Raw genomic sequence first — 27,773 nt, 5'->3', positions numbered from 1 at the left:
GGAGAGTAGGCAGAGAGGAAGAGGAGGTGAAATTTGGGCTATCGGCTGCGCGGCTTGGCAGCACTTGCTGGCGCCTCCTTCTCCTCTTCCTCCTCCTCTTCCTCCTGTAGAATGTGAATTGAGGAGCCCAATAGTCTTTGGAGTTCTGGTACACATCGCACCAGCTCCACAAGGCCTTCCTCATCCTCTTCATCTCCATCCTCATCGTTATGGCTGCCTCTGTGGGAAGCCGCCAGAGCTGAGCTCACTTGGCTGACAGATACTTGTCTCCAGAGCTCAGCCTGTCCCAAACTCACCACTTCCAAGTGTGGGTAACGTGCCCGGAATATACGTGCTGACATCTTTAAGCGTTTCAGCACATCTGTCAGCAGGAACCAGTTGCAGAAGCTGTTAGAGAGAAAGGTGATATCATCCATTGGTGATGGTCGCAAAGAAACCTTAAATATCATAAAGTTGAATCAGTTCATCTGGAAACGTTTATTGAGAGAGAAACGTTTCATCACTCATCTAACTGACCTCTTCAGTCTCAACTGACTGCAGGTATCCCCACCCTTATAAACAATACAGTGGGATAATGAACCCAACTAAAATTGGTTTCATATGCAAATTGCCGTGACCATTAACTAGAGTTACAATGGCCATGTGTACTATTCACAGAGGATTTGGGAAATAGTTGCAATCACAGCATTATAAGATGGTGACAGATGTACTCTTAGGCCCCCCCCCCCCCGGTTCAGGAATGGTCATTCCCTCTTCACATAGATGGCCTCTTTGACTCCCCATTCAAACCAGCATTCCTCCCTATCAAGGATGTGCAAATCCTCATCCTTGAAAGAGTGGCCACTGGACTATAGATGGGTGCAGACTGCAGAGTTCTGGCCTGGCCAAACAGTGCACCAGCCGATCAAGAAGAGGAGAAGGACAACAGCTGTCTAAGCATAAACCAGTGGTGATTCCACATGTGGTGGGAGTGCTGGAACAGTGGAGATGCATATTTTCCAAATACCTTGGCTCAGTTGCTTTCAAACCCCAAAACACGCTGCGCCAGAAATGGGTCCACCCCAAGGATCAGGTCCCCCGGCACAAACAGAGCCATATAGTGTACGCTGTTAAGTGCCAGGAGGATTGCCGTGACTTGTACATCGGGGAAACCAAACAGACGCTGGCCAAGAGGATGGCACAACACAGAAGAGCTAACACGTCAGGCCAGGACTCCACACTCTACACCATCTACAGGCCAGTGGCCACTCTTTCAAGGATGATGGGAACGACCATCCCTGAGCCGATATGAAACCAATTGTTAGTTGGGGTCGTTATGCCACTGTATTGTTTAAAAGGGTGGGGATACCTGCAGTCAGTTGAGACTGAGGAAGTCACTTTGATGAGTAATGGAGTGTTTCTCTCAATAAATGTTGTGTCCAGATGAACTGATTAAACTTTCTGATATTTCCTTAACTGGATTATTGAGCATGCATGAAGACAAATCTTAAATATGACTTTTCTATCACAGATTATCATTTTTGGACCAAAGTGAGCACGTGGGAAAATATCTATGACACAGACTGTATTGGAAGTGAATGTGATTCTTCAATTTCATGTGATTCTTGCCAACACTGTTTGTCTTTGTCAACTCACCCCTGGCTTAACGACACCTGAACATGATAGCAGGGTAAGAGGGGCTCGGAAGAGAACTCAAAGAGAAGACAATCTTTGTCAGAGTCTCTTTCAGTTTTCCCTCTCTCCTTCTCCTCTGACTCCTCCTTCTGCTCAAAGAGCAGGAAGTCCCAGCACGGCTCCTGGTCATTCTCTGTGAAGAGAGGTTCACTAAGATGAGCTAAGAGGGGAAAGGACTCGCTACACATCGGAACTCCCAATGAGCTGCGTCTCGGTTTAGTGTTATGATGCCCCCTAGTGGACAGTCTGAGCTCACTGCGCACTGAGGACACTTAGTGGACACTGAGCTCAGAATACGATTTATGTTAACTATTTGAGATGCTAAGATTATGATTATAGAGTAGCGACTAGCTTTCACTCTCCTCTGATACTCCTATGGGGTTACATGTATAGTAGTATAGTATCATCAGTCAGTTTTCTGCAAGCAATTCCATTTTCAAGTGCAATTGCAATTCCAAACACTTGCGAATGATCATTAAAATTAGTTGTTGACATTCTGGATCAAAAGTTAAGTAGGAAAAATATCAGTCTTTACTGCAAATTTCGCAGAAACGTGTAAAATTCACTAAATTTGAAAAAAAATTTGATGTACACTACCGTTCAAAAGTTTGGGATCACCCAAACAATTTCGTGTTTTCCATGAAAAGTCACACTTATTCACCACCATATGTTGTGAAATGAATAGAAAATAGAGTCAAGACATTGACAAGGTTAGAAATAATGATTTGTATTTGAAATAAGATTTTTTTACATCAAACTTTGCTTTCGTCAAAGAATCCTCCATTTGCAGCAATTACAGCATTGCAGATCTTTGGCATTCTAGCTGTTAATTTGTTGAGGTAATCTGGAGAAATTGCACCCCACGCTTCCAGAAGCAGCTCCCACAAGTTGGATTGGTTGGATGGGCACTTCTTTGAGCAGATTGAGTTTCTGGAGCATCACATTTGTGGGGTCAATTAAACGCTCAAAATGGCCAGAAAAAGAGAACTTTCATCTGAAACTCGACAGTCTATTCTTGTTCTTAGAAATGAAGTCTATTCCATGCGAGAAATTGCTAAGAAATTGAAGATTTCCTACACCGGTGTGTACTACTCCCTTCAGAGGACAGCACAAACAGGCTCTAACAGGTACTATTTAATGAAGATGCCAGTTGGGGACCTGTGAGGCGTCTGTTTCTCAAACTAGAGACTCTAATGTACTTATCTTCTTGCTCAGTTGTGCAACGCGGCCTCCCACTTCTTTTTCTACTCTGGTTAGAGCCTGTTTGTGCTGTCCTCTGAAGGGAGTAGTACACACCGAGGTAGGAAATCTTCAATTTCTTAGCAATTTCTCGCATGGAATAGCCTTCATTTCTAAGAACAAGAATAGACTGTCGAGTTTCAGATGAAAGTTCTCTTTTTCTGGCCATTTTGAGCGTTTAATTGACCCCACAAATGTGATGCTCCAGAAACTCAATCTGCTCAAAGAAGTGCCCATCCAACCAATCCAACTTGTGGGAGCTGCTTCTGGAAGCGTGGGGTGCAATTTCTCCAGATTACCTCAACAAATTAACAGCTAGAATGCCAAAGATCTGCAATGCTGTAATTGCTGCAAATGGAGGATTCTTTGACGAAAGCAAAGTTTGATGTAAAAAAATCTTATTTCAAATACAAATCATTATTTCTAACCTTGTCAATGTCTTGACTCTATTTTCTATTCATTTCACAACATATGGTGGTGAATAAGTGTGACTTTTCATGGAAAACACGAAATTGTTTGGGTGATCCCAAACTTTTGAACGGTAGTGTATATTTCTGGATATTTTGATGGATCGGTCGGTATAGGAGCAAAATTGGGCAATATTACTAACAAACAACTAAAGCTAAAAACCACCCACTGTATTCTCTCTAGTCTCAAATTGTCCCATACCAACATCTTCCTGCACCTCCTCCTCTAGCTCAAAAGCTCTCTGTTGCAGCTTGAATCAAATTCAAACCCCTGCAGCTAGCACGTAGCGCAACTCAAAGGGCTACATCCCCACACCTCTAGGCCACGGTCAAGCCCCTCAGACAATGGAAAAAGCCATGAAGGCCATGGCTAAGTTCTCGCCCAAAACAATACTCTGGCCTGTACTCTGCTACACCTGGGTGCTTAGTTCCTCCTCCTGGAGTCCCTGACATTACTCCAGCAAGCCTCAATTTCCTCTCCCTCCTGGCCAGTGGTGGCATGACCTTCGTACCCCATTAAGGGCTGCAGTGGCAGTGGACATAATCCATTGTAAACCAAGAACCTCTCTCTTCAAGATACCCTTCACCCCTCTCTCTACTAAGGTTAGACGGAGGGTGAGAGTGCGAGCGAGACAGATAGACACAGAGATACAGAGACATGCAGAGAGAAAGAGAGTGAGAGAGACAGACAGCGAGAGAGCGACTCGGACATACAGACCGACCTAAAGATAGACAGAGCGAAGAAGATGGGAGCATCTTACCAAAGAGGGTACTGCTGTAGAAATCCCAGTGTAAACAGGGATCCTGCTCACTACGTCCTTCTAGGTCTATGAAGTATTCTGCAACACAAGGAGAGAATACCTTTATAACATTCAGACCCAGTTATTAAGTAGGGTAGAAATTACATTGGTGATTCCTTCAAAGCATCACCATTAGCAAACTTGCATTCTAGGTCATAATGTATGGTCAAGCAATACCAGTCTTGTAAATGTTGTATATAAAGAAAGCCAACTGAAATGGTATGATTGTGAATTTTTTTATTTGGTTTTAGTAAAGCATTTTACTTTGTTGTTTATGATATCGCAACTGTTTGCTGATGTGACCATTCAATTTCCTCTCAGGCCAAAGCATGAATGAATGTGTATACATGCATGTGTTCATATGTATGTGTCCACATGTATTTGCTTGTTTGTGTGAATGTATACTATCTATGTACTTATTCACTTATAATAAAAAAACAACATTCGAACTGACGGGAAAGGTGGCAAGTAGAAAAAGTATGTTCATTTACCTGTAAGAAAGGTCTTCATACTTTGGCTATGGGCCAGTTTGACTGCAGTGTGCCCAGAGTAGGTGGCAAGGGTGGGGTCCGCACCATGGTTGAGCAGCAACCACACTATTGGCAGGTTATCACTGGCCACTGCATCATGAATCGGTCTAGAGAAACATCATAAATAATTGCTGTACTTAATAAGCACTCTGAGCATTTGGCTTAACATCTGGGGAAGATGAAATGGTTAGGATTGTCAGTAGCAATAGCACTCAGTGTAAGGAAAGCTGTAAATTACAGAAATATATGTTCAGTTGACTTTCAAATAATTTCCAGTGGTTAAATATAGTTTTCACAATCATTCTATGGTGCTATGAGGTAAATTCAATCTGCTGGATATCTCCGTATGTGTTATTAAGACACTGTAAAAAGTCAATTGCAAACACTGCTATGTAGCTCTGCTTTAAAAAAAGAAAAGAAAAAAGAATAAGGCCATGTTTTCAGAAAGCCCACATCTGAAACAAAATATTACCCTTATTCAAGGTATTTATTACTATGTTACTTATTTCAACAGCTGTAAGAGGTACTTTCTACCCACACAAGTGGCTTTTAAACTTATTGACAAGAGACAAAGCAATACCTCATCCTAAACCCTTGTGGAAGGCAGTTTTCCATACACCAATAAATTTTGAGACAAAATTCTGAGTTTTATTTTACCTTTTGGGACAAGTTTGCTTGAATACTTAATGGAATCATCATAGACTATAAAATGAATTGCCTTACCAGAAAAAAAGACATTTATCACAAGCCTTAAAAAAACTGAAACAAATTTTCAAATTAAAACATTCAATACAACATCTAATAAGATCTTGTTCCATTTCAAGTTGAAAACCGCTGCTTCAAGTCACGCCAAGAGCAGTACCACGTTTATCCTCTCACCGTGTCCCATCCTGTGCGCTGCAGTTAACGTCAGCCCCGTGATTCAGCAGCATCTCCACGATCTGAGTCCAGCCTCGAGAAGATGCCTCGTGGAGTGCTGTGTAACCAGCGTTGTCACGGCGATTGACCTCCCGTACGTCCTTCTCAAGACAGTAGAGAACTACGTCCTAAAGAATCAGAGAAGACAAAGGAAACCATCTATTAAGCAGTTTGTAAAACAATGTCTGCAAAGTGCTCAACAGCAAAATAGCAGAAAACATTTAAATAAAAGAAGAAAATAATAACAAAAAAGCACCTACGGGTAAAATAACATGAAAAGGGGGAAATTCTTTATGAGTATAAAGAAAAATATTTTAGAAACAATTCAGTGAAAGCCATATTATGAGGGTACAATCAAATTAAAGGAAGCTAATAAAAAATAAAAAATGGATTTCCATGAGGCTACTGACTCTTGTAACCCCTCCTCATGTCATTTCCAGAGATGGGGCAGATAGGAGCCACACCAACAAGCTGGTAAACTGTAAATGACAGATCAGAGTCTAAAAATCTCTGATTCCCATTTTGAATTATAATCTTCTGGGGTGATTTGACAGGACTTTACCTGGTATCCCAGTCGGGCAGCTCGCTGCAGCAAGGTCTCCCCAGCATTCTTATTGACAATCAGCCGGCGAACCTCTGGAGGGACAGGTCTTTTGGGTGGAGACTCTGATGCACCACCTTTAGCTGGTGAGCCTTTCTTATTGGATGGAGGTGTTGAGAGGGCCTTTGGAGAGGATGGGATGGAGGCTGGTTTCTTTGCTGTAGTGCTGTCATTATCTGAAGTGAATGGGGCACTGCGCTTGCCCAAGCTGCTGCGTTTGGTCTTGAACTAAAAAATAGATTTTTCAGAGCAATGAAAAACATTGTGTGGACTCGAGTCAAAAGTAAACCCAAGGAAATTGGCTCCTGCAACCAGTCGTAAAACAAATTGCGACGATGAAAAGTAAAATAAATGCCATCATGCATTGTAGCCACAAGAGGGCAGTGTAAGCCAATCTATTGCTCAACAGTTTTTATGTGTTGCAGGTGTCTACGGAGCATAAAGAAAACGTATGTCTTTTAAAACATCAGCAAAAATCTTACCTTTTGCTCACCGCTGTCACTCAAGTGTTTGCTTTTGAACTTCCTCTTCCCTGAAGGCTTGTCAATGCACTCTGGAGAGGCCTCATTTTCCTGGTAGCGAACTGACCCTGAGCGTGTCAATGAAGGTCTCTGGAGAGCAGCATCCTCACTAGGGGGACAAAGACTCGGACATAGCTCCGTTTGTGACTCTGAAATAAAAAAGAACCGAGTTCCAGAGGTTGCGTTATCCGTGGTGAGAGGCATCAAATGAAGAAACAAATGGTGGATTTTACAGATAATCTTCATGTAAATCTTAAATTATACTCTGGACAAGGACACAAACAAAGAGATGATGAAAATCAATAAGTATGATATAGAGGATATACAGCAGGTTATGCTGTCATAATCCTGTCATTAGCTTTGATGAAGAGAGGAAGCCACAACAAAATGAAGAGGATCACAACTTCAAGAATATAATGGATATTCTATGATCAAGTTATACAGACTGTTGAGAAGGTAGGTCATATGTGATATTTGCTGATGGTCATTCTCCTCTTAATATCTGAAGGTAATAACGATGTTCATACTAACAAGAAAACAAATGCACTTTTGGTCAAGTCTTGGTTGTAATTGGTAGGATGAAGTAAGATGAACTTCAATGATCTATCTGGGAGAATCGGGTACCTGCAGTTATGCCATTGTCCTGCCTTGAGGAGTCAGCTTCCTCATTCCGCTCTCCATCCTCCAACTTGTCTTTCTCTGTGATGTACTCCCCAGTCTGATACTTCCTGTTGCGGCAGCGCCGGCGTTTCTTGCGAACGGGGCTATCTCCCTCGCCGCTGGGTGTCCTGGCCTTGCCCTGACCGCCTCTCTCTGGCAGAGGGTTGCTCCGAGGCCTCCCTCTGGGGCGGCGGGCAGGTTGTGAGGGGGGGGTGGGAGGAGAGGGTGAGGGCAGTGGAGGAGGAGTCAGGGAGGGTGGGGGGGAAGGCGTTGCAAAGCCCCAGTGGTCTAGCTGAGCTTCATCGGTTCGCCGTCGACCCCGCCTTAGCCTTGGGGTGGAACTCTCTGGTGTTTTAGGCTCCTTGCTGGGTATTCCACAGCTTTTGAGAGACACTGGCGTCTCTGGAATCTTAGGATCGCCCCCACTAACTGTAAGTTATTAAACACACTCACTTGTTAAACTCAGAGTACAAAGCATAGAGTAATAAAAACCATGAGCACACAATGCGGGGTTTCCTGCCCACTTTAACTACTGGTGATTGACCATAGGGAAATCATCAAAAGAAGTGCAATAATTACTCAGTTACCTACAATGATGTACTTGTAACCATAAGCTCTACAAAGGGCTAAAAAACTTTGATGCACTTGAAAGTATTATTAAATTGATAGCTCTTTGGCATGTTATGGCTTGGTGAGATTAGACATATGAACAGTGTAAGTGACGTAAGGAGAATTGTTTCAAGGCCAGCAAATATCACAGTACTATTAAACAAAAAGAGAAAGCAAAAGAAAGAGAAAAACTTACCAGGTTTGTTTTGAGTGGCCTGCTCCAGTTTGTTAGGGCTGTTTTTTTCCTTTGGAATCTCCTCTTTATTCAGTGAGGGAGGTTTACTCGATGATAGACTTGGCTCCTGCACATGTGCACATTGTTTCTTCTGCTGAAATGCACAGGGGATCGAGTGAGCGCATTATAGTTGGGACACAACTGATCACAAAACTTTCACGGTGATGGAGCACATGCAACAGAATGAGACCCTTCGAAGATGCATCATGAGATTATGAGTTGGGAGATTACTGCAAAAGGAGACATTTTTACTGGAAATGAAGTCATGAATCAAAACATGACTGTTGACTGCAAATGAATCTTAAATGCTGATTTAGAATGTAGTCTGTGATTCTGCCAAAAGAATCAAGCATGCATATAATTTACCTTTTTGAGGCATGACACTTTGACTTGAGGGCTTTCCTTGTCTTGCCGTTTCTTTGACGTTCCAACAGCCTTCTTCGATGGCTGTGATGGTGACTTCTCTTTAGCAGGCTTTTTAGGACTGACTTTCTTTTGTCTGATGACAGCAGCTTTTGCTTTGGTTAGCGACTCCTCTTTGGTTCCGTTTGCTTTCCTTTCAGCCTCACCACTGCCCCCAGCACTCTGCCCAGTGAGGATAGACAGAACTATAGCCTCTGATTTTTCACTGGGGGAGGGTTCCGATGCCCCACTTTCTTTCTTCAATATCTCCCCTTCCAACACCTGGGCTAGTTTGCTCTCCATCCTGTTACCATTTGTTGATGCATTGCCTCCAAAGATATGAGATTGGGAAGCAGGCTTTGAGGCACCTTGCTTGTCTTGTAGTCCCACATGTTCTCCCTGATTGGCATTTAGCTCTGAAATATGGTCTCTGGGCTCAGTGGCACTTGACTTCTCAAGTCGGTTCAAAATTTGAGATGAATCCCCTTGAGATGGCACACTCAGCTGTTTTCCCTCTTTCTTCTCCACAGACCTGAAGGGTGGGTATTCAAAAGTAGAAGCCTGTTTGGACTGAGTGTCTTGACTCCTAATATGTGGACTCACAGCGTCAGCTTTTCTAGATGCAACAGGTGCAGTTTGAGCATAGCCTTCACCTATCATTGCTGTTGTTTCAAGAGTTTTCTGCTTCACAATGGACTCAAGGTTAGATAGGGGAGATTTCATTCTCTCCCATTTGTCATCCTCTCTTTTGGACGTGCTAGGCTGGCCACTCTGAAACTTAGGACCCCCTGAATTTGGAGTGACCTTGGCTTTTGGGGATCCTTGATTAACTTTTCTCTGAACAGAAGTACCCTGGTGAGGAGGATGAGCTGATTGCTGCCATGCTGGATTGACAGCATTGGTAGAATACGGCACTGTTGCTTTGCCAGTTCCAGACTTTGGATGACTTTGAGCAGTGGCAGAGCCCAGCAAGGCAGACGTTAGGGCTCCTTTGGCTGGATAGGTAGTAATTGCTGTGCTAGTGCTATTAACATGTTTAACACTATGAACAAGCTGGTTGCCCTTCATTAGATAGGATGGCTTCTTACCTCTCGAGGCCAGATGTTCTCCTTGATCAATGATAGAAATAAACTCCTGTTTTGCAAAATTCTGAAATTCATCTGCAAAATTCCCTTTTCCATCTTTGCCCCGCAGAGTAGAGGCCAGTATTGGGCTAGCCACGCCCACGTAAGTTCCAGGGATGCTTTTTATGGAGTCCTGTGAGGACCCTTTGCCCCAGGATGACTTAGGCTCTAAGACCTGATGATTTGGTGGCCTATTCGATTGCTTTTGATGAGATCCATTTCTATGGGTATTGGGTAAGACAGGATATTGCACAGCTGAACTAAAAGTTGTAGTGTGAGGCCTCTTTGTGTTAAGAGAATCTCTCTGATTCGACTCTTTATAATTATGCTCCACTGCAGCCACTGCATTTAGAGAGTCTTTTATGCATTTTGGACGCTTTGACTTTGCAGATAAATCTAGAGGCACGTCCCTCGGTTCAACTGGGCAAGCGACTGCATGGTCCTCAGAAGCAGATGGAGCCTTCGGTTTTAGACAGCCTACGGATGTCTTGTCTACAATGTGGCTTTTCTCCACGTGGTTCAGCAGTCTGCTCTGTGTGGTGATACTGGCCAGTGCAGGGCCACAGCAGATGGCAGCGGTGGGAGACATCGTGAAGCGGGTTGGTGGTGCAGAACCTAATGATGGGTGCTGCAGTGGGAGTGCTAGAGCTGGTGAGGCCACCACGGAGGCTAAGGACTTATGCTCTCCTACAGATTTGGTGCTTTTATTTGATGTTGAATTGGATTTTAGTTTTGATGTTGATGTGCTGGCTTTTTTCTCTGTTCCAGGAGTCCGACCCACTGAAAATGGATATGGGTATGTCCGAAGAAAAGATGTCCCTCCAGCGCCTGAGCTTTGGGGCTGGATTTCTTTCTGGAACTGAGTGGCTGTGGCCTCTCTCAGTGGTGCAATCTGACCCAGTGCTGGTGGAAGAGTGATTTTACAAAGTGGGGAGGAGAAGTTGGTGGATGGAAGGAAGGCAACTGACTGGCTTGGTTTAAATAGGGGGGAGCCCTGAAACCCAGGAGGAAGACTTATCACTGACTGTGTTTGTGTATGCGATTTCTTACTGGATGTAACATTGCTGTGACTGGGACTGAGTGAGTCTTCCAGGCTGACCTTTGCACCACCTGCCCACTGAGCTGTAGGAAAGATCCCGGGACCGTCTGCCTTGAGTTTAGGGACCTCTGTCTTTTTGTCCGTTCTCTTGTCAGAGCTGGTAAGGGAGGGGGCTGACATTGGCGCATTGTTTAACTGCTGAGGTGAGGGGACCTCAGAGCTGTGGTTATAACTACTTGAGTCCAGGCATGCTTTCGCTGTCTTGCAGTCCGTTGTTGGGGTGCTCTTGTTCTGCTGACTGAGGGAGACATCTCCTCTGAGCTCAGGGGGAAGCGTCTGAGGGGGATTTCCCACCATACTAGCAGACGGTTTATTTGGAGCACTGATCTCTCTGCTCACCGTGCCTCCATCCCCTACATTCATTAGTGTAGGATCCACCTGAGTAATAAGAGAAGTTCATGAGGCCAATGGTTATTAAATAACAGAAAAAACCCGCTGGTAATCTAACAATAGTAGCAAACAATTACCTGCATAAGTGTTTCTTAGCACAACATCCCTCAAGAGGAGGGGGTTCTCGATCAGTCAAGTGAGAATTCTCCTTTAACTACGTTGATGTGCTGTAGAATACAAGAGGGAAAACACTTAATTTGATCAGTGATAATGATGCTTTAGTTTCAGTAATGGAAAAGGCTTTCATTTAATCCTTCATGAAGGAATAGGTCCTATTTTATGAAAGACACGAGGCAATTTAATATTTCCTTTATGCGAGATGAACTTTTAGGCCAGATGTCCTCATGCATGCTCAATAATCCAGGTAAGGCCAGATGTTACAATTTCCTCAGAACGGTGAGATCACTGTGGAGAGCATGATGAAGAGCACTAAACTGAGAAACATGTTTGTTCTGTTTTTTCTTTCAATGTTATTATATTGCAAAGAGGGACATTATCTGACAGTGCCTGTCACTCAGTCAGTTCAGTATGTGAAAACAATTTGTCTTCAGGAGACACTCAATGTGTGAAATGGGGTCTAGTGCATTAGGGGGGGCAATAGGAAGCATAAACGGCTCAAGCTATTATTGCCTGTTGGTTCTGCATAGGTAATATAAACATGTTCACGTCTGACCGAGTCATGCGCATTACTGTAAGGTAGACTGCCAGACCAAAGTAGCCGGATATAAAAGACTAAGGAAGAGAGAAATGCTTTTCTCATGATTAGAAGAATACACTGGATAATTTTACTTGACCCACCTAAGCTTAAAGTTTTGACCCTTGCTCGTGTAATGTACTGGCATCTTTTACTGGAGAGATTGTGGCAGTCATGCTTATTGGATTATATATGAGGAGGATAAGGCCACCCACCCTTGCTATAATCATTATTTGTCTAAGGGTCTAGAAATGCAACCACTCGTCAGTTCTGTATGAAATAAATTTTAAAAAAAGGTCTGGAATACTTGATACAAATACAATCCATTTTTCCCTTTTGAAAACGACCATTTATACAAGGGAGATAACAGTGGAGTATCGGGGGGAACGTAGGTAATTTTCCAAAGCAGCCCTAAAAACGTTTAACATTGATATTGGTAATAAACAAATAGCTGATAACTTGATGACATGTGAAAGCTCTGGCTAATGCTGGCGACACACGCCAGAAACCCCCCTGGTACGGCGGGAGCATGAGAGCTGAAGGGAGACGAGTGGGTCCGAGAAAACTAGAAAAACCCGGACAAATCCACTGAAGACGTGAAACGTTTTAAACTCAAGTTACCGGAACATCGCTAATGTAATCCACATAACGACTGACAACCCCGGAACATGCCCATCTCCGCTAGGATCTGCGGGCAGGGAGTGAATAGGCTACAGCGATGCAGCTATCGCTGAATGCAAGGAGGGTCTGCATTCATTACCGTATAACATCATGTTGCTTACAGCTAGTTTGTCTTTGTGCTGCAGAAACGCGGTCTACTCCGTTACATCCTTTCAATATTCGTTTGCTCCCGATGGAGGCCAAATCGCAACAGTCCGCACGCACTGGTCACCACGGCACAACCAAAACAAAGTCGAGCTTGCCCTAACCGGTAACGTACAGATTTGGAGAAACGAATATCTTATTACTTCGACTGAAGCCTACTTCCCACCCGGTCAGCTCGCTGTCCAGCCCCACAGCACAAAAGAGACACGTCTCAATGTCATTATTGAATCAAGTTAAGTAAGCAAAATGTGATCACTTACACGTGTATTTTAGGGTATTAGGACATTCGCACCACTGTTCATTTCTACGTCAATAACAACACTGGGAAAAACTCTGGAGAGCTCCGGGTCGCTCGCTCGTTCGCTGGAGATGGCGAACAGTCACCATAATGAGAGGATGACAATTGCCTCTCAGGTGATCAGTCTAACCACAGACGAGCACATGATCAAACTAAACGGGCTGCCCTGGTCTCATACGACCACAATAACGTGCGAGCACAGAGTGGGAGGTTTTTTGTTTTGTTTTCTTTTTTTTAAAGATTGTGTAGACTGACGTCTGAGGATATCACTGACACGAGAATTTCACATCGAATGCTCGGGCTGCGTCGCCGATTCGCGCTTGTCGGGAGCACAATGTGGCAAAACTGCCGCCGCCGCGTCCGTCACATCTTCGCCGATGAGGCAGTCAACATCCGTCGAAAGCCGAACATCAGAGAACGGCCGAACCAAACTGCACTGTCCATTCCGTGTAGATCCACAAACACACGGCCAGGTACACCGACATTGTCAGTGACGTGGTTTACAAACAAAACCCAGTCAATGTTAACCAACTGATTAATACAACGCTACAGACCCTCTGACGTTGCCTGCGCCGAGTTACTCGCAAACGTCTGAAATAATGATACATTTTTTTTAAAAAGTAGCCAACTGGTCAACTAACAGGGGGTGGGTAACGCTGAACTTACAGATCGTCTAGCAGTGGAAGGGTCGCCGCCACACAAGAGGTGGCAAACAATATTCAACTCCGATGTCCAACACCGCGAATAATTTTCAGATCCCTGCGCAGCAAAGTCTCCGCGAAGCCTCCGCATTACTCACAGTGGCTTACATGTTTAGGCAGGCTACTGTATTTATCTCCGGCCGACCGACGTTTGAGTGCTCCGTCTCGCATCGGCCCTTCGCAGAAGCAGTTGAATGTTGAAAGGCATTCGTGATTCCGACCAGAATCGATCCCTCTTTCTCTCCAGACTCCCCCAAAAACACTGAATAATTCTAAAGGTAATTAGCGAGCAAGATAAGATGTCCAATGACACAAACAGTTACGGACCCGTTCGTCCAAATGGCACGGGGGACCGTTGTTACACCGCGACTCATATAAGCGTCCAGCCTTTTGGCTCTACCGCTCGCCGCTGCTGTTCACTAATCTCGACGGTTTTCGGTTCTAAAAGTCCGGGAGGGGGGGTTCGTCAAGACAGTCCGTACCGTATCTCCAGTCTCCAGTCTGGTGGGAGAGAGGGGCAGAGGGTGGACGGCCACCATGGGATATGTAGTGTTTGACTATCCACGCCCAGGATTCGAGGGTGGCGAGTTGGGAGGAGCAAGGACTGCAGGTACCGGCATGCAACGCACACTCCAGCCGCTCAAGGGGACAGAGGGATCGCAACGAAAGAGTGTAACGGTGCGCTAAACTGAAAAGGCTTATCGAAGTAACGAAGTGCTAAATTGTATTTTTTTAACACAAGGGAGCACCCAGTATGATTGCACAGATATAGGCTTTCGTCGACCAAACAAGTCAATTAACGGACACACGAGGGGGGTGATGGTTGCTAAGTGGAACTACCAAATACAAGAAGAGTGGGAGAGGTATGGTTCTATTGCAGCGGAATTAACACAAGGAAGCAAGTTCCCGGGTGTGTAGGGCACTCCAATTACACGTTGTAAACGTTGAAGGCAAGAGATTGAAATAGTGCCATGAAACAGATGGAAGGGATCGCCGCTGCCTTTTCACATGACCCGAAAATCTATAACAGTCTTGTACAAGTTATCGTCAAAGATATTTGGCCATTAACATCGATGCCAATGAGTAGACTTTAATTATTGGGGCCCAGTTGAACACATAGAGCACTTAGAATTAACCCCCACGAACCAAACAAACAAGAGAAGACCAATTCCTCTTCAGCAAATACAGAACACATCTGTTTACGAAGACTTAAAGAAAAAAAAAGCACCACTCCTCCCTATATTCATGAAAGATGTGATAATTATTCGTCCAGTCTAGCAATCTACAGGTCAGTGTGTCATATGATCTGCCCCCAATTTGTGTTCACCGCATCTGAAAATATCCACTCCATATTAATCCATACTATCCAATAATGACTCATGAAGTATCGTTCTTTTCTACATATCTTACATACCGATTCATCAATCGCTCTTCGCAAATACAAACCTTAATGGGCCTAAAACACAGAACCTGGTGAGTGTGTTGTTGTTTTTTTTACTCTCCTGAATTTGACCCCACGAGGACATGATTGTGTGCGCATGTTGTTAGCAAAGCTACAGATAATCACTGATGAGGGAGATTTTAGATGCCACTGAGCTAGAGTTCTCTCAATAAAATGAGGTATTACAGTAGGATGTGTGTTACTTTAAACTTTATCTCCTAATACAAGGTTTAGACTGAGATACTCATGAAATGCTGTATGGGGTGAGGGCCTGGATAGATTTTTGGGGCAGGCTAATTTTGTACAAAGCTTGAATTTCTGGGCCTCGCTCAGCTTTCCCGTAAACACATTTTGTACACGATCAAGACATCTTGCGCCAACTACAATCATGATTGCCTTGAACCTACTGACAAGTATTCAATTTTGCTGAACAGCATCGTACCGTGAAGATAAACAGAGGAGAAGGCCACGCATAAACAGACACTATCATTGTTAAGTTGTGTCATATTCATATGGATCTCCAGTAAGTGTGTAGCACAAACACCTGTACAGGACAGAGAAACTGCAGAAGAAACTTTCTATGCACCACATTAAATACATCTGCAATGTATTTAAAAACATGGTGTATATGAGACAACAGCCATCTTCACCATTTCCAGTGTGCTTAAGCAAACCTCAAGACCTAAGTTAAATCAACACCTTATTGAGTGAACTAAAGCAAATGCAAAAATAAAGGAGCTGATGGACCACATAGCTCTCGTTTATAATATTGTAGGTGAATTGATGAGTTTGGTAAAAAAAAAAAAAAGAGAGAAAGACAGAAGTGAAGTTCTTAATGTGTTGCTAATATATAATGTGACTTGCGAATTATGAAAACATGATATGTTATGGTTATGCATAAATAACTGCCATAATTTGCAGGGTATCATGTTCCGCACACCTTGCTGTACAGTGTGGGCCACCTGTCTTACCTGAAATCAAGGAAAGCAGTGGGCCTGCTGTTTATCATAGCTAACCATCAGTCCTCCGGTCCGGCAAATCTCCTTCACACTTTTCCGCGTGTGGCGAAAATGAAACAAAACGTGCACAACACACGCCTGACGTTACCGTGGAGTTGAAACCGAATCATCGCCACATCTATAATCTGTTTTCTTGACCGACTTTCAAGTCGGCGTTCAGGGCAACGATTACGTCCGTCCAGCGGCTGCCTATAAGAGTGAACTATTCCCCCGCTCTCGTATCGGTGAAGGGAATCGCTCTGCCTGTGTGAGCTCGTGCCCTTCGCGGCCATTCGCTTCGGCAATGGCAGCGGAGGCTGTGTGCGAACGGCCAAATCGTTGACAGATGGCCGAATGTGAAAATTAGGAAACCAAAACGCCTATCGAGGGGGACCGTGTCAGTGTAAGCGGAGGGGGGGGCTGGGGGGGGGAGCACGGAGTCGTCAGTAGACACATTGCATTGTGTCTGAGCCGCGGGGACACCCGGAGACCTCTGCGACCGCGCAAGAGCTATCCCGGTAGTGACCGGCTGCTCGGGCTTCACCAATTATAAACCAGCCTGTTTCACAAGCTCCGCGGCGGATGTTGGAAGCCATGGGAACTGAAACTTGTGTTACTGTTAAATAAAAAATCTATCGGGCAGGAAATTGGTAGTCTGCACACACAGGCACTATAGCAACTACGAACGTGCCTACGAAGGAAAAAAAGGCACACTGTTTACTTCGTAGGCCCGGTGTTGAGAGTGTCTTCCTGAAAAATTGGGCATATATATATATATATATATATATATATATATATATATATATATATATATATATATATGGGCCATCTATCTGCGAGTCATATTGGAAATCATCGACCCTTATTTAGGCCGCCATGGTTCACAGCTATGAAGATGTCCCGTCCAAGTTCGTGGTTCACCTGGACAATATTGACTGTCGAGGGTGGGGGCTAAACGTTAAGTAAAAGTCAGGCGCATTACACGACCATCTCGAGGGGGCTAATGCGTTGAACGACGGGGGTATCACAGGGAATCAGTCAAAGTCAGAAATTACGCTCTTATAAACCGGTTTCATGGTACCACGACACGGAGTCGGATGAGGGTAAACCCTAAGCTTGGAACGTAAACGCATCACTTCATAGTTACGGTGTCGGCGTTTGGACAGACTGACTGCATTATCACGTATGTCATCTCGACACAGAACTTGGGGGTCTCCATACATGTGACACGATTCTCCATAACGCCACGGGATACGGAGAGCCGTAGCCCAACAACTCTCGCTTCCGCAGGACATTAAAAAAAAACTTGGAAAAAAATACAAATATCCAGGTCAAAGTTTGGTGGAGTTTACTTGCCCTCGACGGCGTTGTGCAATGCCCCCTTTAATGCCCCCTGCTCGCCCTTAACGCCTTTGTTATTAGTAATCGCGTGGTATTGCATCGTCTTACCTTGCGCTCCGAACTGCCTACAGAGCCACAAAGCCTGTACACGGCGCAACAAGCTATTGTTCTGTACCGTGATGCCTCCGTGTGGGCCGGGATGTCGTTTGGAAGTAGATTGAAATACAGTATGCAATTTTGCTTGTCCTCGCGATCTTCCCTTATTGCCAGTTTTCAGTCTGCAGCAGCTGGAGATGAAAATCGCGCACCCTGGGTCCTAGCGCCGGGTTAAGCCCTACAGGTGAGAGCAGACGGATCCGGACTGAATAGGATTGTATGGTTAATCGCAATAGTTACCCAAAGGCCGACTTTGGACTGATATTAAGCCACCCGTTTGGCATGTAAGCCGCGATGACACAGAGTTGCACTGAAATCGAATTAAACCATACATATTTACCGTATCTCCAAATGAATCTACAACAACCACACGTATTATGTTAACAGAATCAATGTCACATTAAAATATTTCCAAGTAAACCTCATGCCATTTCACATGAGGGCTCGTATGCAGTCTTGTAAAGTTCAATGAGTAGAACAAGACACTAACACAGACTTGGGGGTTTGATTAATATTGGGGACACTGGTGATAATATATATCAGAATCAGGATTATGTTTATTGGCCATGTAGGTTTGCACAAATATGGAATTTGACTCTGGTTTCATGACTCTCTCGGTGTACTTAAACATAGAATAACAACACTACAACACAATATGTTGTAGTGTTGTTATTCTATGTGTTGTTAATAATAAATAAAATCTCCCTCTCACCATTTGTGAGGTGGTGTGTGTCTTCCTCAAGCTCGGGTCCTCTACCAGAGGCCTGGGAGTTTGAGGGTTCTGCGCAGTATCTTAGCTGTCCCTAGGACCGCACTCCTCTGGACAGAGGCCTCAGATGTTGTTCCTGGAATCAGGAACAACATCTGAGTTATTCTGGGCTGTAAGCTCCACCAAATGGTGCATTATCTGTCCATAACTGAAAGTGAGAAATAGTTAGGCTTCATGAAGTGTCAGTGACTGAGTGAGTGCCTGAGTGAGTGATGGAGTTTCCCCATTTGCCGTGAGAGGTTTTCCATTATGTCATCAGCTGTTCACGGAACCAATGTCAAAACACACGCTTTTTAAACGTAGTCGTATGAAAACAGTCGTTTAATAAATGTAGTTGCAGTCCAGCCATATACTAGGTTTCAACCTAGTCTTGTTTTATTTCAAGGACTTCTGAAATAATGAACATTCCATTTATACATTTCTATTGCAGTAGTCTGATATCTGTTTAAGCTGCTCTGATCACCAAGCCATAGGCCTTACACTGGCCAACCAGTGCTTCCAACTGGTTGAAATCCTAACTCTATAAAATGCTTTAATGCCTGCCTGTTTAATCAGATTGTGATTCTAATATTATAAAGAATTCAGATGTTTGGAGCAAGCACAATCCACATGCCATGCAGATCTACAAAGCTCTTACTTGTTCTTTAGGGCAGCATGAACCAGAATTCATCCTATAAAAATTTAAATAGTTGGAAACAATACTCATGCACAAAAAATTCTCATCAAGATGGATTTGGAGATAGTTGCCTGTTTTAGGTTAAGCATTTAGTTCAGCCTATATAAAGGACAACACACCCATCTGGGTGATCTGATGAAAGCTGTGGTTGGTGGCAGTGGATAAATCAGTAAAGCCAAGTAAATATAAAGTCTGAATCTGCCAGCATAGATGGCCTATAGTATTTTATTAAGCTATGAAAACTACAGGACTTTAGCAGAAATATCAGCCAATAGCTTTGGAGGTGGCTGGGGCATTCGTTGCTTTGGGTATGTAGAAGAATAAAGTGGGGCATCCCAATTAACAATAAAGGGATATCATTGAGTTTAAAATGTGTTTCTCTGTTTGGCTTACAACAGAAGACAAGGAGAAAGTGCAAGAAAACTGTTATTGAGTAGGCTGAGTAATGTCTGTCACAGTGCTTATAAGTTGTATGGCATCTGTAGATGGGCATCTGGGACCTTTCCAACGGCTCTCAACGAAAAAGCAACATCAACTGGCCAAGGAGGAAGTGCAAGCATGGGTTGAGGAAGTTGCCTTTCATGGTGGGGGTGTAGCAACAAGTTACATTGATGAGATAGAAGCGAGCAACAGATTGAGAGATCTTTCAAGTTTAAATTCAGGTTGCCTAAGCCTGAGCACACCAGATTCAGTAATCAATCAGTATACAGTGTCCTACCATATTTCTCCCACCAATTCTTCCAGTATAAGGGCTGAGTCCTCATTATGGCCTCTGTAGGACAAGAAAAGAATGCTGATGCTCATTTGCAGTCTCACCTGAAGATCCTTGGACGACAAATACTAACAGAAGTAATACAACAACATGTTGAGGGTGATGGGAAAAACAGATATTGAGGTGTTCCTCAAGGCATGTCCCTCCTCCATCCAGTGAGGCAAGCCACTGCTTTAATCAAAGGAGAAAGCTACATCCTCAGAGGAGAGTGTCAACTGAGCTCCTCAGAACAGTGCAAGACTGGTACCTAAGGGCTGACCTGGAGAGGCAGCTGAAATTTCAGACGCCATTGTCTTAAAGATCAGGGTAGGTGGTCATGCTTGAGCTGACTATTCCATAGGAAGATCAGATGGAAGCTGCTAATTAGGGGACATGGGCAGGTATGGTGTGTGCCAACTGAGGTCAGCAGAAGAGATTTAAAGACCAGTTTCTCTGCAGGGCTTACAATCTCCTCAGCATTTTAAGAGTGCACAAGAAGAGGGCCAATAAACAAACAGTGGCTGCAGAGAACATCAATGTGGTTGTGCATTAAGAGGAGTGAACTATGCACTGCACATGCAACCTAGTCACAAGGTGAAGACTGATTAACCCTGACTTAATTACTTGGACAAAGGTGTCCAATATTGGCAGACCCATAACATCAACTGACTCCAAGTTACATCACTACTGATGTATTCAACGGCGCAACATATACTTGGCTAATATGAAATAGACAGTAAATATTCAATAAACATTTAAAATCAGTGTTTACTGATCCCCGTGTTCTCTTATGTTGTAATACAAGTATGCTATCGACAATGTTGAACTCAGCAATGTATGAGTACACAGTAGCATTTAAAGTAACATTTAGAGTATGCTGAAGATTTACATGCTGTAAACAACACCAGCCAGGGAAAACGGTGTGAATGAAGAGGTTCTTATCAATTATAACTGAACCTGTTTTTCTTTGCTCAAGGTGTCCTCAAAATTGCAGCTAATCTGTCTTGTATTCTACCCAGCCAGCAATCAAGCATTGGTCTATTAAACCAGGGTTGGTTGTTGACAGTTTGAACAGAAAATAATTACACTGTGAGAACAATCTTCTATCTCAAGTTCCAATTCTCACCTTGTCGTGTGTGTGTTAAAAATGTTCAGCTTACAATTAAGAGGACAACTGTATTTTAAGAACTTATACAAGAAACTGCCCAAAGGCATTTCTTCATCCACGCTCAATAATCCAGTTAAGAAAACCACAGAAAGTTGAACAAGTTCATCTGGACACAACATTTATTGACAGGAAAGTCTCGTCACTCATCTAAGTCACCTCTTCGGTCTCCACTGACTGTAGGTATCCCCACCCTTATAAACAATACAGTGGCATAACGACCGAAAACAACGACTGGTTTCATATGCAAATAGGCGTAAGCATTAACTAGTTTCAATGGCCATGTGTACTATTCACAGAAGACTGGGGAATGTTTGCAATGACAGCATTGTAAGATGTCCGACACGGAGGCTGGGGAAGGGGAGAAATCCCACATGCACTGGTTAAATGTGGTTATCCTAACTGGGCGTTCGTCAAAGCCAGGAAGACGCCCAAACAGTGCACCAGCCGATCGAAGAGAGGAGAAGGACAACAGCTGTCTAAGCGTAAACCAGTAGTGATTCCGTGTGTGGCGGGAGTGTCGGAAAAGCTGAGACACATATTTTCCAAACACTGCGTCTCGGTTGTTACGTTACAATTTCATTCAGGAGACGCTTTTCCATAGACGCGCATCTGAGACTTAATACAACACAAGCAATGATCTAGTCAGGAGACAACAACGCAAGTAAGTACCAAAAAATTAGGTTCAAGTCCGATAAGACTTGGTGTGAACACAGTGCACAAAGGCAATGCATAGGGTGCATAGAAGCGTTGTTTTTTTTATTAATTTTTTAATTTATACGGTAACCGGTTATTTTCTTGCCCGGTGCGGGATTCGATACGGGGTGTACTGCACCACAAGGCGACATCACTAACCGCTCGGCTAAAGGGTCAAACTCGTTAGCTAGGGACTAACGTGTCTTATTAGTAGTTTACAATACCATCAGGTGTGGAGGTGTTCGTGAAATAGCTAGGTCTTTAGCTTCTTCTTAAAGATGGAGAGGGACTCAGAGGATCGAATGGAGTTTGGTAACTCGTTCCAACCCCGGGGAACTACAGAAGAGAAGTCTGGCTAGTGACTTAGGGCCCCAGTTGCTTTCGAACCCCAAAACATGCTGCGCCAGAAATTGGTCCACCCCAGGAATCGGGTCCCCCGACATAAACAGAGCAATATAGTGTACGCTGTTAAGTGCCGGGGGGATTGCCGTGGCTTATACATTTGGAGAAACCAAACAGACGCTGGCCAAGAGGATGGCACAACACAGAAAAGCTAACACGTCAGGCCAGGACTCCACAGTCTGCACCCATCTACAGGCCAGTGGCCACTCTTTCAAGGAGGAGGATGTGCACATCCTTGATAGGTAGGAACGCTGGTTTGAACGTAGGGTCAAAGAGGCCATCTATGTGAAGAGTGAACGACCATCGCTGAACCCGCTGGGGGGGGGGGGGGTGTAAGAGTACATCTGTCTTCATTTTACAATACTGTGATTGCAAACATTCCCAAATCCTCTGTGAATAGTACACATGACGATTGAAACTCTAATTAATGCCCACGCCTATTTGCATATGAAACCGGTCGTTGGTTTCGGTTGTTATGCCACTCTGTATTGTTTATAAGGGTGGGGATACCTGCAGTAAGTTGAGACCGAAGAGGTCACTTAGGTGAGTGAAGAAACGTTTCTCTCAATAAACGTTGTGTCCAGATGAACTGATTCAACTTTCTTTGATTTCCAAAGGCATTTAACCGAGGTGTATCTAAAATGTTGTTCAACAGTCGATATTCACATTTTAACAATATATTTTTCATATTGTAGCGGACTATATGGGCACAATTCACGATAATTGGTTGACGTTCTGTGTCAGTTAGACACGGGCCCTTTAAGAACGGGTTTCCGGGTTGACAGGGTGGCGCTAGAACTAGGAGTGTTGGAGCAGCGCCATGTTGCTCGCTTTGTGATTTTGTACGGAGGAATGAATGACATGTGTTCGTGTGGGGCGTCCGGGTAGCGTAGCGGTCTATTCACTTCCGTTCGTGTAGCCCATGAGATTCCTGCAATTCCCACATTGATGACCCCGATGTTTGTCTGTTGGACGTTTCCACTGACAACTGTTTGTGAACATGACGACCAATGCGGTTTCTCTCAAGCTGTCGGAGTTCTGGGAGTCGTCAGCCTCGGCTTGGTTCGCCCAGACAGAAGCGGACGCCACAAAATACTGTAACGATAACGGATGTATAGGCTCGGTAGCCCTTGGCTAACGGGTCGGGCCCTTTAGTTGACTGGTTAACGTAGTCGCCCGTGGTGCCGTAGTCTCGGGTTCGCGTCCCGGGCGCGGCGGTTCCCGTGAGTGCCCCCTGTGTCCCAAAAGACCCCACTTCTGACACCAATGCAGCGAATTCGGCCGGACTATCACGCGAACTCGGATCTCCCGCGCCGTGGGCGACAACGTTAACCAGTCGACTAATGGATCGGACCCGTTAGCCAAGGATAACGTGTCTACTTATTCATGTACGTTACACTACCCGCCTCCTTCGGGAAACACTTCCGATGGCCTCACGGTCCTTCACGATCTCGCCATCCCACTTCTGACACCACAGCAGCGAATTCCGGGGGCACTCGCAGGAACCGCCGCGCCCGGGACGCGAACCCAGTTCTACCGCACCACGGGCGACTACGTTAACCAGTCAACTAAAGGGCCCGACCCGTTAGCCAAGGGCTACCGAGCCTATTCATCCGTGATTGTTACAATACTATTATGTGGTGTCGGCTCTCGGCATTTCAACAGCAACCAGAGTGGTGAGCCTCCTCAAATATCCTCCGCATCAGGATAAATACGAAACACTCAAGGCTCACTTGTTGAAAACTTTTGAACTTTCTGACCCTGCGGGCCAGCCGGCTCGGTCTCGGTGACAGTAAACCGCCTGAAATTATGGACAGATGCTGGATCTCCTGGGAGAGCACACAAGCCCGACTTCCTCTTCATCCAACTGTTTCTGCGACAGCTGCCTCCTCAGGTACGGGCTGCTTTAGCCAACACCGCCATCACTGTCTGTCGTGTTCTGGCCTAGGAGGCTGATACATGTTTCCCGGCTGGTCAGCGGCACTGCGCGGCCGCGATTTTTCCTGCCGAAACATTTCTCCACTGCCTGGAGACACAACAGTCGCCGCAGCAGCAGCAGCCCCTCAACGGCGGCAGGACCACGGCCAGTGTTTTTACCACGAAAACTTTGGACCCAAGCCCAAGCGGTGCCGATCTCCATGCAGTTTCAGCGCGGCGGGAAACGCCGGGGCCGGCTCTCAGTAGTGGCCATGTGCGTCAGCTGGAGTGGCAGGCTGCTCTTCATCCAAGATACCATTTCCGGACGGCGGTTCCTGTGCGACACGGGCGCGCAGACGAGCGTCCTACCCGCATCGAGAGTAGACATCCTGTCCTGCGGATATGCCCCCCCCCCCGACCAATGAAAGCCTCTAACGGCAACTCCATCCGCACTTATGGCACTAGGTACGTGGAGCTGTGTTTTGGAGGACAGCGGTTCGGTTGGGACTTTGTCATGGCACGGATTTCGTATGTGCCTATGGGCTGCTGGTGGATGTCAAAAACCGTCGCTTGATCGACGCTGTCACTTTCTGCTCGTATGTGTGTACTCTCAGCAGGGCGGACTCCATCAGACTATCTAGCATGCTCTCTGCCGTCGAAGATTTTTCTCCGGCTTCTCGCCGAGTTCCCGGACCTCACACAGCCCACCTTCTCGTCTTCCACTGCCAAGCACGGAATGGAGCGCCACATCGCCACCACTGGCCCACCAGTCTGTGCTCGAGCTCGACGCCTCAACCCGGCCAAGCTCACCTCCACCAGGGAGGAGTTCGAGAATATGGAGCATCTCGGCATCATTCGCAGCTCCAACAGCCCGTGGGCTTCACCCCTCACATCATCCCGAAGCCTGGCGGCGGGTGGTGCCCGTGCGGTAATTACCACCAACTCAACAGTACGACGACAGCGGACCGCTACCCAGTCCCACACACATCCAGAATTTTTCTGCCCACCTGACTGGAAAAGTCATCTTTTCAGCTGCTCGCTTTCTTCAGCCGACAGTTACACCCCAGCTCTCTACCTCGCTGTTCGACACTTCCATTCCCTGCTGGAGGCCCACCAGTTCACGGCATTTGTGGACCACAAACCACTGACATTCGCCATGGCCAAGGTGGCTGAGCCATGGTCCGCCCACCAGCAACAACAGCTCTCCTACATCTCGGATGCACAGCATGTTGCTGGCAAAATCAACCTTATCACCGACTGCCTCTGCCGGGCCATTGCGGGGGCCATCCACTTGGGTCTTGACTATGCCCGCATGGCAGCTGACCAGGCCGCCAACCCAGACATGCAAACTTTCAGGGCAGCTGTCACAGGGCTGCAGTTAGAGGATGTGGCTTTCGACAATGCTGGCACCACACTCCTGTGCAACGTCTCCACGGGTCGGCCCCAGCCCGTAATTCCCACTAGCTGAAGGCGGTGTGTTTTCGACGCTGTCCATGGCCTCTCCCACCCTGGCAAAAAGCTGTTTCAAAGACTAGTGGCAGCCCAGTTTGTCTGGCATGGGCTCAAAAAAGATGTGAGAGACTGGGCTGAAACCTGCGTAGAGTGTCAGCGCTCTAAAGTGCACCGCCACACCAGAACCCCCCTGTCATGGTTCCCCATGCCCAAAAGGAGGTTCGACCACATAAATGTGGACCTAGTGGGCCCCCTGCCCCCCTCCTATGGTTTTACTTACCTCCTCACCATGGTGGACAGGACCACTCAATGGCCAGAAGCCATCCCACTGTCATCGATGTCCACCGACATAGCCAGGGCATTCATCGGGACCTGGGTCGCCCGGTTCGGCACCCCATCTGACCCCATCAGGGCTCACAGTTTGCATCTGAGCTCTGGTACACAGTCGCAGAGAGCAGAGGTTTGAAGCTCCACTGCACCACCGCGTACCACCCGCAGGCCAATGGGTTGTGTGAGCGGTTTCATTGCTCTATGAAGTTCACTCTTTGGGCCAGCCTCAAGGATAGCAGCTGGGTTGACAGGCTCCCATGCATCATGCTGGGCCTCAGGACCGCCCCTAAGGATTTTGTCCCCAACACCACAGCTCACTGGTTTGCAGCCCATCAATGGACCCCACTCCTGGATAACACCAGAGCTTTTGCACCGGTCCCACTTCGCAACACGGCCTCCCACAGTCTCACATCCCCACAAGTCTGCAGTCGGCAGAATACGTTTTGATACGCCACGACGCCCACCGTGGACCCCTGCAGCCTCCCTACGATGGGCTCTTCCACATCCTGGAGGCCAGGAACAAGCATTTTGTCGTGGAAGTTGGCAACAAGCCAGAGTGCATTTCAGTGGCTCGCCTCAAACCGGCTCAGCTGGACTTGGACCAACCTGTTGGACTTGCCCAGCCCCCACGGCGGGGGCACCCTCCTGCCCTGCCTCCATCCCCCAACAAGGCCCCTATGGTTCATCCATCCCCTGCCCTACCTGAATTCTGGGGGGCATATGTAGCGGACTATATGGGCGCAATTCATCATAATTGGTTGACGTTCTGTGTTAGGTAGACATGGGCTCTTTAAGAAAGGGTTTCTGGGTTGACAGGGTGGAGGTAGGACTAGGATTGTTAGAGCAGTGCCATGTTGCTCCCTTTGTGATTTTGTACGAAAGAATAAATGACATGCGTTTGTGTAGTCCATGAGAGAAATTGTCCATCTCTACTTTCCTGCAATTTCCACAATATTTTATATTTAAAACAATGCAAATTCATGTTAATTTTGAGTGAGAATACTGATGAAATACTGCGTAATAAGGACAATGACACTCCGAGGCCCTCCTTAAATTCCAGGTGTAATTCAGTTCAATTCTGCCCATGTGCCTTATTTCCTCATACCTTCTCATGCAGATTTCTGACCAAATTTCGTCCCTTTCACCCTAACCTTGTCCATTTAACATGCTAACGTGACTTATCTCATAGCTAATTTGAGTGAACTGGGTGTGGCAAAACCACACAGCATCTGCTTAGGGGCCAAACGCATGCTTTTCAGGTTTTCATGGAGAAGAACAAACTTTGCAGGTTTTCATGGAAAAGAACAAACTTTGCAAGGCTGCAGTGATATAAAACAATAAGAGGACATTTGTTTTACTAAATGGAGCAAAATCTTTGTATTATATTTGAATCAAAAGTATAACAATGAAATACGGATGTCTTATTTTCTTTACAAAAGTGCACACTATATAAGTATTCTTATCATTTGCAATTAAAGAAATAAACAACTGATTCCTTCGTTTTGTCTCTATTTTGCTCAACTCACACAGGGCCTCAACTGAAACACATTGAACTCATGTATAATGTCAACTATCATACCTGCTGATGTGAAATTATAAGTTTGACTTGCAACGACTCAACTGGGCATGGTTGATTTTCCAGGAAAACATTTATTTAAAAACAAAACTCATCCCATAAGACAATATGCCACACAAGTGGACATCATAGATGGGAAGGTCAATGGCTTGTTAAGATAAAAATAAATGTGGGGGTTAAAAACACGGAGCAGAAACACTGAAGAGCCATGAAACAACTCTTAATATGAACAACATACCATGTCTTCACAACCTACTCGAACCCTCTGAGGAAGAGTTGTATTTTGAAAGTGTTCAAAGTGCTGACCTGAGAAAAC

The 27,773-nt window shown here is 45.4% G+C and overlaps 1 protein-coding gene across 1 annotated transcript; it reads right to left on the bottom strand.

Moving 5' to 3' along the window:
• Positions 1-38: 38 nt before the first annotated feature.
• Positions 39-11,359, bottom strand: bcorl1 (BCL6 corepressor-like 1). The gene is made up of 12 exons (XM_056277368.1): positions 11,347-11,359; positions 8,621-11,257; positions 8,315-8,345; positions 8,212-8,278; positions 7,375-7,835; positions 6,712-6,899; positions 6,191-6,457; positions 5,590-5,756; positions 4,672-4,817; positions 4,142-4,219; positions 1,636-1,807; positions 39-387 (listed from the first exon to the last, which is right to left on the bottom strand). The coding sequence occupies exons 1-12, from the start codon at positions 11,350-11,352 to the stop codon at positions 39-41; spliced, it is 4,569 nt and encodes a 1,522-aa protein (XP_056133343.1). The 5' UTR covers positions 11,353-11,359.
• Positions 11,360-27,773: the final 16,414 nt, after the last annotated feature.

This window comes from Lampris incognitus, chromosome 1 (genome assembly GCF_029633865.1).
Source record: "Lampris incognitus isolate fLamInc1 chromosome 1, fLamInc1.hap2, whole genome shotgun sequence".
Lineage (NCBI taxonomy): Eukaryota > Metazoa > Chordata > Actinopteri > Lampriformes > Lampridae > Lampris > Lampris incognitus.
The sequence above is the reverse complement of the archived record's forward strand: the minus strand, read 5'-3'. Positions and strand labels throughout refer to the sequence as shown.